The sequence below is a fragment of the Bos taurus genome, chromosome 16, assembly GCF_002263795.3.
Source record: "Bos taurus isolate L1 Dominette 01449 registration number 42190680 breed Hereford chromosome 16, ARS-UCD2.0, whole genome shotgun sequence".
NCBI lineage: Eukaryota > Metazoa > Chordata > Mammalia > Artiodactyla > Bovidae > Bos > Bos taurus.
In genome coordinates, this window is record NC_037343.1 from 39,939,960 (window position 1) to 39,952,548 (window position 12,589).

Below are 12,589 nucleotides of genomic sequence, written 5' to 3' on the forward strand. Positions count from 1 at the left end.
TTAACTCATAAATATTCTTTACAGACTTTAAATGGAAAATTGAACTATTTAAACTCGGGAATTTCTGAGCTAAAGTTCATTCTTCTATGAAAGAGAGTTTTGAAAAGTTTTGACCCAATTTATTTATCTTGTATATTTGGTACTTTAAAGAAAGTCTCAAGTCGTGAGTCATTAATTTTTTTAAAAACCAAGCTCTTCTTCCTTTAAAGCTTAGAGTGAAGGCTGAACCAATCCTAAAATCATGTCAATCCCAGTATTATTAGATTGGTCATTTTTAGTTTTTATTTTTTAGTAAAATGAAAGAAAACATCCTACTCTGAGATTTAGCTTGTGTGACTATAACGTAAGATCCTGGTTCTGTTTGTAGCTTATAATTTCTCTCCTTACAGTCTCTAAATATCACTACGCATATAAGCTGATGAAATTGTCTTCATTGAAATACTTTTTAAGAGACTTTAATTATAGTCATTGTGGGAATCAAATGATGTTTGTTGATTGGAAGGAATGAAGGAAAGAGGAAAAGGAGAAAGGAAAAGACAGAGGAAATAAGTATGAGCAGATAGATATATATTTGTTGTATTATAGTGTAGACAGTTCTTAAACTATTGTCTTACAAATACCACCTTCTTGTTTGCCAAAAATGGGCAATTAAAGGTATTTTTCTTTTTCTTAGTCCCAGTGAATCCTCCAATGGCAATTTAATAAAATTAACTGGATGGATTGACCATATTTTTAGTAGCAAAGTTAAAATAATCTTGGAAAAATCTTTGTTGAAATAGATACCAAGAAATGAATGTAGAGATGTAGCTTGCTCATCCAAGTTTACAGATTGGTCAATCTTTAGAAAAAAAACAACTTAAAATAATGTAGAAATGGTTTGGGGCTTCCCCGATGGGTCAGTGGGTAAAGAATCTGCCTGCTAATGCAGGAGATGCCAGAGACATGGGTTCGATCCATGGGTCAGGAAGATCACCTGGAGAAGCAAATGGGAACCCACTCCAGTATTCTGCCTGGAAAATTCCATGGACAGAGGAGCCTGGAGTCTACCATCCATGCAGTTGCAAAGAGTTGGACATGACTGAGCAATTGAGCACCTTTTGGTTGAGAGTCACTTCCAATCTTAGCTTCCGGAAAAAATAGACAGTGGTCAAGACATTTTCTCCAAAATTGGAGGATTGTGATAAAAATATGCTCAATTTTGCACTTGAAAGGTAGATTGGAAGTGTTGTTTACATTTTTCTTGAGAACTGGAGGATTCTCTCCTTAATCCCTTCTATTTTCAGACTATACATGTTCTGACAGTGAAATAAAATAGTTTTTTAAATGCAGCTTTTATCAAACTCCATGAAAATATCACTTAAGTAAAAAGAGCTTCTGAAGTAGTGGTCTTTGACCAGTCATCTCACACTGCAGCCAAGTGATCTGAATACCAAGTTAGCAGGTGCTGGGTTCGAGAGCCCATCTGTGTTTTAAAATTTATAAAGACACATTCCTTTCTGCCAAGCCCTAGCCAAATCACTAATATGTATTCTTGCTTCTTCCCATCAGAATGATGAGTCTCCATCAGCCAAAAGCCCAGACTGTACCCAAACGTTCTCGTGATGACATCCTAACAGGTTTGCCTTCTTTTGGAGTACTTGTAGGGAGACACATACCACCCTCATGGTAACAGAATGAAAAGTTTACTGCCTAAGATAATTTCTGAATTTTTTGAACAAATTCCCATTCTCCATCCCTTCTCTTTCACGTTCTGCTTATTGACCTGTTTCGGTGGGTCCACACCCCTCCCTTCACTCCAGCCCTCCCTGTCCCCTCTTCAGCCCTCACTTGGCCTTATCCCTGGTGTGTTCCTTCCCAGGTCCTCTCCATGCCACATCGCTCTGCCCCATTTAAAGAGCCCCATAATCCACTTGCTGAAGAATGTCTATAGATAATTCCCTTCTCAGGCAGTCCTAATAGCCCCAATTAAGGGGAGAAAGGATGTATGTCTCCACACTGCTGGAATGGCCTTCCCAAGCCCTGAACCCTCCCTCCCACAGGCTCCTTGGAGCACCTGCCTTCTCCTGGCAGCTGCCCAGTGCTATTCTTACATTCACTCGCTGGTAATAGAATAAAAGGATAGCAACTCTATCTCTGGCTTCAGCATTGACATAAATCTTATCTTTTAGAGAAACCAATACAGGGCTGGTGGAGGAGGGGTGGGTCATTCTTTGGAGTGATGTAATTCAAGGGTTTGATGCAGCAGAGGCTGTCACTTTATGTCCGTATTTTCATCTGTTTCCAGATTAACTGAAGCCACTTTCAGTTTTTCTTTTGATACACATAGAAAGGAAAATCAAGAGCACTTTCTTTACTTCATACTAATGGGAAAGTCTAAGCTCTGTCCTGGGAGGTTGCAGGGGAGTTAGAGCCAGAATTGAACTGAGAAGACATCAGAAAGGAAATTTGAGGACAGAAGGCGTATCTTGAAGCAGTGTCAAAAGGGAGGATCAGAGACTAAGTGGACAGCTGAGGTTAGGAGATTTCCACTCTAGTGGATCTCCAATTCCTTCTTATGTATACAGAAATATTGGCCTCTCTATTGCCTGTCATTTAGTCAAAGTGGACTGAAGATCCAAGAGTTAAGTGCATCCTTCATGAAAGTTCCCCCATCTGCCTGCAACCACCTCATTCTCTTGAAGCCTAGGGAACACTGGGCGAATGAACCCATGTGAGGCTGGTTTCAGGGTTCTCTCTTATCAGCCGCACATTCATTCTGAGTTTCCCTTAAGCCTGGATTTTTTTCAGGTCTGCCTCACAAAGGACGAAACCTACGTGTGCACACATACTCACACATAATTACATGCCCTTCCCTAAGCAAAAATGTTTATTTTCTGATTTTACAGCACAATGTGATAAGATGCTTCTCATGAATTCGTTAACCCTGAGGATATATTTTCAACTACCAACATAAGAGCTAGACTCAATGAATGTAGATTATATTAAGTTCTCAATAGACATTGTTCTTGCCCATAGTTTTCATCCAAGAACCACAGTCTTGGAGGTAGGACTTCAGGGAGTGCTTTTAGAGCTGAGGCTTGATAGATTGGTAGTTGATTCCAGTCGCGACCCTTCTGAGCTGAGCTTTGCTCTTGTGTATGCTTTCTGAGGTTAAAAAAAAGGTGCCTAGGAACAGAGAGACCTGGGTTTAGATCCTAGCCTTGCTAGACAGGTTTAGCTATCTTGTTGAAACTCTCTGGGTCTCTATGTTCCCACCTTTAAAACCAGAGAAGCATTTTGCCCACTCCCACCCCTGACAGCCAGACACTCACTACCAGCAGCCTTCACTTTTGATCGACCCAGAAAAGCTGCTGACACTGCCCCAGCCCCCCCTGGCTTATACAGCTTAGACGTGTCCCTACGTTGCGTAGCCTGTGGACATGCTGCAAATACCAAATGGCTGAGTCATCCAGCAAACATCACTGCCAGTGACTGCCCAACTCATTTTGTTGATCACGACAGTAATCCCTGGTGTTCTTCTGGATTCAGCTAAATTTCATAGATCCTCAATAATTCCTAGTGAGAACTAAGTAAATGGAAAGAGCCTATCTCTATTAAGTGATGGGGTTTCTTCATCTTGACTCTGGCCTTGAGTCCAGAGTTCCATAACACTCACAAGCTCTTGTCCATACACATAGGTACAGCTGCTAACCACCTGGCTTAAGCCTACCACCTGGCCTGGTCTACCACTCCACCAGGGCTAAGACGTGACACGAAGTGTTAGGATTAAGGAGATCTGGCTTCTGATCTTTAGTTCATCATGACCCTGGACCTCGGTTTCCTCTTCATTACAGTAATAACACTGAACTGGTTTGTGATCTTCTGACATCTCTTAGCTCTCATTCACCTGGACCACGGAGCTTTTCCAGAGAATTCAGGACACCAGCTCCCTTAGTCATTCCGTGACTTCCGATGAGAATATGCTATTTTAGACACTGATGTACTCTCCTTCACAATGAGTAGTCACAAAAATGAATATACCAACCATCTGTAAATAAACTGATAACCAAAGAAAAGGTCAGGATGGTAAGAGTTTTATGCTATGCTATGCTATGCTAAGTCACTTCAGTCGTGTCCGACTCTGTGCGACCCCATAGACAGAGCCAGAGTTTTAAGGAGCCCTAAAATAAATTATTTCATAAAATGAAGGTTCCTTTTGAAATACAAGTGCATTTGCCCTACTGTTGGCTTTTGTAAGATCACATTTGTTTGTTTGAAGAGCAGAACCACACGTGTGTCCCTGAAAAGTCTTCTGAGGATTGTATCCTCTTTTCCCTTTAACTCATGTTACAATTCCAGTCGCACATTATCTTCATTTATAATTTAATTGGCAGTCTCTCTGAATATTTGAGTTTTGTTTCTAAACACTCTTTTCTGGCCTCTTTGACCAAGATATGTAAAAGCTTAAGTGTGGTGGGGTAAGATGGTTCTGTTAGAGAAGGTTTTCATGTGAATCTTGAAGCTGTTTTATAAGGTTGAGAAGTCTTTGGTGACACCAGTTATTTTGAGTGTATTTTAAAAATAGAATCTAAGGAGCCCTCTCCTTCCTTCTTGCTCTGTTCTCCAGAGAACGTTCACTACAGACTGCCCATTCTGGGCCCCAGGACAGCTGTCTTCCACAGACTTCTGTCAGATGCCTACGAAACCCTGCAGGAGACACAACTGTCTTCCCTGCCCAGCAAAGAACCAGTGAGCAAAGCAGTGAGTCAGTGAGTGGTGGGCACTCATCACCTTCCAGATGCTGAGAGAGAAAGCCACCTCACCCAGTGAGTTTCTGACACTAGTGCCTTCACATCACTTCCTCTTAGTATGAACAAGATGACTCAATTTTGCCTTCCTAACCATTGTTAAAGTTCTAGCTCTTACCAGTATCTTCTCATTTCTCCTAAAGATAAAATAGTTTAATTGACATGATTATAAACATGTGATGATTAAAATGGAACATTTTGAGTGTCATTTATTTTTTTTTTTGAGTGTCATTTATTTTATTTTGCTAAAGAGTTTCTATAATAGACAACAGTTTTCTGTTTCTAAGACATGGATTTTCTGTGAAAATCAATTCTTTCAGGACAGAAGGCCAGAGATGGTTCCAGGAGGTCAGCATAGTAAGAATAAAAGAGAGAAATGGTGGTCACCCTTCTGTCCTTATCTCAGTTAGTTAACTCAGATGACAAAGGTTGCTGTACTGCGGTAACTGGTAAGTGGTAGGTGAAGGTTGTGTGTTCATGTCACGTTAGCTCATAGCTACCCAGGGTTTCCCTGGTGGCTCAGATGGTAAAGAATGTGCCTGCAGTGTGGGAGACCACTGTTCAATCCCTGGGTCGGGAAGATCCCCTGGAAAAAGGAATGGCTACCCACTCCAGTATTCTTACCTGGAGAATTCCATGGACAGAGGAGCCTGGTAGGCTGAGTCCATGGAATCACAAAGAGCTGGACATAGGTGAGCGACTAACACTTTCATTTTTTTCACTTTTACTCTTGAGGACAGAAAAAGTATTTGTCTTGCCTTCCTCATGTAACCTCCATTAGTGTCTGGAATGTAACGGATGTTCTTCTCATCTGTGTTCAGTCAAATTCAAATCAAATGCTTCTATTCTGTATTTTGGTTACTTTGGTTTGAGGATGTATATCCAGCTCTGTCACAGTCTGTGTGTGTGAGACAAAGGAAAATTCTAGGCTTGTAATATTATATTTGTGGGCATATATGCTCCATGCCCAGCTTCAGGAAGGCTCATGTAAAAAAAGATCCCTTCCATTGCTTAGGAGGCAGTGGCCTTATGGAATCCCAAGATCCTGTCTAAATGGGCACTGGGCCAACCTGTGGGAATGAACCTCTGTGCTGTGTTTGAAGAATGTAATTCAGAAGTCTCTAACAGATAGCCTGGTGACCAAACTGACCTCATTTCTTGCGCATGCGTGCATGCACAGACACACAAACCCCCAAGCCGGAAAAGCTTTCTTGATTACCCTATATTCCTGGTAGGCTATGGATTCTTGGTTTCAGTTCATTTAGAGTTCAAGAATTCCAAAAATAGAATGCAATTCCTTTCAAATGAAGGCTGTGTGCATGAATTGTGATCCCATTTCAGATAGTTGTCGAAGGACAGATGAAAATGTTTCCTTATCTTTTTTCTTAGCAAATTAACATATCCAGTAAAAGGATCTGGGGCACACATTCCCATATGTTAGAGGAGGGTGCATGCCTGCAGCACAGTTATTTAGAGCTTTTGAGGTAATCTGAATATTATCTACTTAGATAGAATACTTCCTAAATCTCCTTAGGAAATCTTCACCTAGAATCCTTGGGTGTTCCCCAGATCTCATTGAAAAGAATAACATGGTGGTATTTTGTTAGCGTTCTAGCATGGTGACTGACAATGATGGTCTATGTTGTGGTTCTTACAATTTTTGATCTTAGGAACATTTTGCACTCCCAAATGTTGAGTGGGTTATATTCATTGACCGTTACTGTGTTCTAAGTTAAGATGGAGAAATTTCAAATCACAACAGTACACAAGTAGACCTTCCAATTTCTGTCAGAGTGATAACATTGTCACATGTCAGGCAGCCTCTGGAAAACTCCACTGTACTGCTAGGAGACAAGAAAAGAAAGGCAAGTAACATCTCAGTATCATTATGAAAACAATTTTGACCTCAAAGAAATCCCAAAAAAGGATTTCAGAGACTCCAAGGGTCCCAAGACCATGCTTTGAGAACTAGTAATGTACAGGGTGTATGTACCCTTGCATCTTCAGCCTTCTGGGAAAAGGAATGCTAAGGTGCTTTCACTCATCTACCTGAGAAGTCTGGTCCCTTGGGAGAGATTAGAGAGAAGGCAACAAAGTTTCAAAGAGAAGAGAAGGTTTGCAAAGTTTGGAGATATTAACTTTTTGAACATCCTTTACCTCTATTTGAACATCTTTTAACTCTCTTTCCTCACATCATCTGTTTACCAACCTTAACTTGGTTTCTCAAATAGTGTCCTGGTAAGAAGAGGATGGGTTGACCAGTTGGCATAAGAACTCAAGTTCCCTTTGAACTCTCATTTTTCTATATGAATGCTTGTTAGCTTATGTGCTTTTGGTTACTATGAAATCATTTCTCAGAATCTGAGGTCCAAGCCTTGACCCAAGGTGGCCTGAGCCCACTGGTGATGTCCCATCAGTAGCTTTGTTGAACAATTACCCAGCTGGTGAGTTTCCTTCACACTTTACTCCTGCAACTATATCCTGTAATGGCACTGAGGGCAGATTGTCCTAGATTGGGAAGTCCAACCCTTGACTGCTTCTCCATACAACCTACCCAATGCAATGATTTCAATTTAAACTCACAAATAGATCTATATGGGTATTGCCTGTTTTTTTTCTACTGGTGATAATGTTTATAAGAAATTATCTTAAACATGCTTCTCTTTGTACCATAGGGGTTAAATGGTTGAGTCTACCATCTTCTTTGGTGCAATCTCTTCCTTACCTAATTGAATCCTTGGAGGTAATAATTTGGACTTGTCAGTTATTCTTTTATCTACTGTATGTTCCTAAGCTTCATCCACAAACCTCTCATAAATTGACCAGGATAATTTCTTCATGGTAAAAATCTAGTCATAATGTTATTCCTGATTCAAAGTCATGTACTGTTTGGATTAATTTTTTAACATGGATAATCTTGGCTAGATTTGTTTGTTTCAAGGCTAAAGCCTGATTTTTCTGTTTTAAAAATAAATGACTCTTGTTATAATAAAAACCCACAAACATGAGTCAGACTTACTGCTACTCTTTTATCTTCTTTCACCCCAACAGGGAACTTAAAAACCAATCAATCAGCATAGTTGTTGCCTTACTGCCAGAATTGGAGAGAAATGCTATATTTAGGAGAATCTGTACAAAAAAATCAAGTATGTAACTCAAAGCCATTGTCGTCTCCATTCCCCAGTTTAACCTTGGGAAATCCCACAGGCCTTTACTGTCTTGTACCCTCCTCAGGGTCACTCGTCTTTTTCCTGGCCCCTGACTGTCAAAGTTAATGGGAGGCCAGTCAGGGGCCTGTTGGCTCCTGGGCCCTGCGATATTAACACTGGAGCTGCCCATCTTCCTAAAAATGCCCAAGAATCATGTAACTCCAAAGAGTAGATGTGAAACAGGGTTTGGCAGAATGGCCTTGTCTCCTCTAAGGAAGCCCTGTTGGAGTATCCTGCATGGGTGTAGTTCCTAGGTTGGGAGAGTCTGAGGATGAGGATGACCATGCCCAATAGAATACAGAAAATTTCCCAGAAGAGGAGGAAGCACAGACTTGTTTCTGTTAGTCAATCTATGAACTACAGTCTTAAGAATCAAGATTAAATTAGAATGTCTAGAAATAGAAAAACTTAATCTCTAGAGAAAACGAGGACAGTCAATCCTGTTTCAGCCATGTCCCCCTCAAACCCACCTCAATTTAGCACCTTAGTAAGCACTGCCCCTGTTTCATATTTGTAATTCTTGTCTCTCTAGAAAAATGTGTCACTTCATGAGGATGAGAACAATGTCTCACGCTCCCACCATATCGCCATGGGAACTACTCACATTCTAGCGATACTAAGAAGGAAGAAAAGTTCATTTCTCAATTGCTAAGCAGAATGAAAAAAACAGGAGGTGAGATCCTAATATTGGGGGCTCTGAGGATATGAAAGGTTTAGGTACTAGGACCCTGCCTTTGAGTGACTTATCATTTCAATTGGATAAATAACAAACATATACACAAACAAAGAGCATGCACACAGGCCAGTATGGAAACAAGTGTGAGTTACTCTCTAACTGAACCCTGGTGATTGCAGCAATAGTGCTCTCCTAGCACCAACCGTCCAGCTCGCTGGGTAGGAACAAAGATGCAATTGTGTGACTGTGTCAGGAAAGTTGGTCAGAGGAGAGATAGCCATATCCACCCACAAAGGATGTTATCTTGCATTCTTTGGCAAGACATTTAACTAACTGCCTGGCCAGTGGAGTGCAGAATAGTAAAATTAGGCATTGACAAATGTTTGCAGTTTTGAGGAAGACTTGTTCCTAAACTTCTTGGGATTGGCCTCTGCTCAGTCCTGTGTCTCAGCGACCATCCTATGGGATGTCATATGGCTACAGTCAGGAAACCCTTACAACTCAGATTCTCACATGGAGAAAATTGTGTGAAGAACAAGATGTGTCTAAACAGCAAGAGAGATACTGGTTCCCATTAGTTGGCTCAGGAGTGGAACTGAATGGCTAGAGAAAAGACATTAGCAAAAAAAAAAAGAAAAGAAAAGACATTAGCAAAAGAAGAGTTTTCATTTTTCTTTACTCTTTGAATTTTAAACCACAGGAATGGTTTCATTGACTCAAAAACAAAATAAGAGGAAATGAACAACAGCAAAAAACTCTGCAAAAGTGTTAATAAACCTATCAACATAATTAATTGTCTTCCTGACAAACAAGACACAGAGTCCTTGAATACCACAAAGTTCAGGCAAACATCCAGGTCAAAGATAAATTTTATCTCTGGCCTTTGGAAGTTTTGCTACTGAAATGCTAGTTCTGGCAAATAGTAACTGATGTCTCATGCTTATGGAGCATTTTAAGGTTTTCAAAGCACTTGTCACTTACTTTTCCTCTCTCTTTACATTCAAGTTCACCAGTGTTCTCCTTCCATTAAACAGGAGAGGTAATGTTCCACTCAGTGCTGTCCACTTAAGAAACACAGTCCTTGCCTGGGCACCTCTGCAGAACTGCTCATTCTGTTGTAACAAGTGCATTTGCTGCTTTTTTTTATGGCACTGCCTGCATGGGATTGGTCTCTTGCATAAAACTCTTGAAATATTTGATGAAATGACCATGTTCTCCTTAGTCTTATTATTTACTTGTTTATTTACATTGATGTATATTTGATTCACACTACTTGGTTAGTTCCAGGTGTCCAGCAAAGTGATTCAGTTACATGTACACTTTTCCAGTTCTTTCCCATTATAGGTTATTACTGTGCTGGGTAGGAGGACCTTGTTGGTCACCTTTGTGATGTAGTGTGTATCTTAATCCCATACTCCTAATTTATCCCCTCCCCTACCTTCCCTCTGGTAACCATAGGTTTGTTTTCTATGTCTATAAATCTGTTTCTGTTTTGAAAATAAGTTAATTTCTATCATTGTTTTAGATTCCACATATGAATGATATATTTGTCTTTGCCTGACATACTTCATTTAATACGATAATCTAGTTCCATCCATGTTGCTGCAAATGGTGCCCACTTCTCGTTCAACACAATATACCTAAGATTTCCTAGCAGTCAATCACCTCAACCTTGTTAGAGTTAAGTCCAAAGTAGCAGTTCCTCAGTGGAATTCTCTACCTTCTGAGGGATGAAACCGGCTGCAAACCAAGCCATGCTGAGCCCCATCTTGGGTTTACCTGGCTGAGGAATGCCACATGCTTGCTCCAGGCACAGGCCTCTGTTCTCTCAACCTGTTAGATGTTCAGGGTCATTAGCATGGGTGATGTCTTTGGAACGGGAAGCCAGGGTGGGGCCATAAGAAGCTGAGCTCTGGCATGAAACTTGCCTACCAGGATAGACAAGGCTAGGAAGGGGAATGGTAGAAGGTAGGAAGGTAGACTAGACCCAAGAGTGTGGCAAGGTCAGAGGATGAATCTTCCAGCAGTCAGCCTAGGTGTTCTGGTCTGCAGTCAGAGCCCAAAGTGGAGGAGAGCAGCAGTGACCAGGGAAGTGGAGGAGGATGTATGAAGGAGGAAGGGCTCACTTGTAAATACCAAGGGCAGGAGTTCATCATCTTGGAAGTCTGATTGTCTGTGGGAAAGCCCCGTCACAGAACCAGGTTCAAAGGGCTGCCCATGGAAGGGAGTCTGGCCAGAGTAAAACTAGAAGAAGCCCGAAGGATTCCCATAAGAGCATATCATGATCTATGGGGGAGGAGTAAGAAAGTGCGTGCAATATTTTAATATTTTGCATACATACACATTTAAAATATTCTTGTTGTGTTAAAATAGAACATAATGAAAGCAAGTATGAACAAAGTCATTTTAGCTGGTGAGGATGTACAGAAACTAGACTCTAGCTCAAAACTATTCTCTTTTGCATATTAGTGACTTTCAAGGGAGTTGTGAAGTTGTTATGTTAACTAAAAAAGAGGGCATCAGTTTCAGTATTGAGAAACTCTCGAAAAGTAGAAGAGAAATAGAGAGTCCAGTTCTGGGGATAGGCTTTGTTGCCCACACAGGCAATAAGTTAGCCTAGGACTTTCTTCCATTTGTTTGGTTTGCTTTAATTATTTATTTATTATTTTTTATTTTATCTACTTTTTGGTGTAGCAGTAGTTTCTTCTCATATCCATTACAGAAGTAAAGAAGTATGTGTGGCAAAATAATCTTATTAATATTCAAGCTTGATCTTTAAAGTCTTGTTATTATAATTAAACCTTTAGGTCTAGGATCCAGTGGGAATCAACAATGCTGTTTTTTGAAGCCCTTTGTGAAGTTCTACCTTGTATTCTCTGACTTGGCTGAGAACCAAACAAAAGAAAAGAAACTTCTATTTCATCAGGGACCATTCAGTTATAAGAAATGTAAAAATATTTTTTCTTACTCAGGAAAGAAAGATAATTTTCTTCACTCAGTGGAATATTGTGTTTTAAAATCTTATTCCCAAGGTTTGAGAATCTGGTAGCTAGATATGGGCTGTCCCATGAGTTTTGGGGGGACCAGATGATCTTTGGTGACAGAGAAGAGTTGGGGTCACTCTTCAGTCTTTGGGTTCCATTCTGAAATGAAGATTCACCAGGACTATTCCTAGATTATTTAAATGTAATAGTATGTAAATTAAATGCCATTTTCAGCAGCAGGGATGAACCTAGAGATTTTCATCCTGAGTGAAGTAAGTCAGGGTAGAAGTATCATATGACATTCCTTATATGCAGAATCTGAAAAGAAATGATACAAATGAACTTATAAAGCAGAAAGAGACTCATAGACCTAGAGAACGAACTCACGGTCACCAGTTGCAGGGTAACGGTAGTTAGGGAGTTTGAGATAGACATGTCCACACTGCTAAATTTAAAATGGATAACAAACAAGGACCTACTGTATAGCTCAGGGAACGCTGCTCAGTACTATGCGGCAGCCTGGAGGGAAGAGGAGTTTGGAGGAGAATGGATACATGTATATGTATGGTTGAACCTGGCAGTATCACATCATTGTTAATCAGCTATACTCCAATACAAAATAAAAAGAAAAAATAATATATACATTATCATAAAATATAAATACTCATAAAAGTAAATGTGTACCATTTTGAGCATTTTATATTACTAAGACTTTACTGCTTAAAGAATTTTACATAAAATAAAATGGGAGTTTTTCCCCTTAGATTTAAAGAAAAAGGAAAAAGAGAGGAAGGGATGAAGAAATGGAAGAAGAAAAGAAGTGAGGGGTTCTGGGCTTATAGAGATGGACAAAGGGCAGGAGAAATTTTTCCATTGATCTAAAACGTTTCTTTTTGATCTTGTTGGTGCTAGCAGCCATTACTGTTTATGAAG

At 40.1% G+C, this 12,589-nt stretch overlaps 1 protein-coding gene across 7 annotated transcripts in view; it reads left to right on the forward strand.

Annotated features, from left to right (window-relative positions):
- Positions 1-12,589, forward strand: part of C16H1orf105 (chromosome 16 C1orf105 homolog) — a 99,448-nt gene that overhangs the window by 27,990 nt on the left and 58,869 nt on the right. For 4 of the 7 annotated variants that reach the window (XM_024976517.2, XM_059875549.1, XM_015475081.3 and 1 more), the window contains 2 exons: positions 1,549-1,616; positions 4,607-4,999. In XM_024976517.2, the coding sequence (XP_024832285.1) occupies positions 1,549-1,616; positions 4,607-4,752 (214 nt within the window). In that variant the 3' untranslated portion in view covers positions 4,753-4,999. Of the gene's footprint in view, positions 1-1,548; positions 1,617-4,606; positions 5,000-5,107; positions 7,531-7,838; positions 7,934-12,589 lie in introns of those variants that run through there. The other 3 variants (XR_009490768.1, NM_001205494.1, XM_059875548.1) reach the window with 3 other exon arrangements.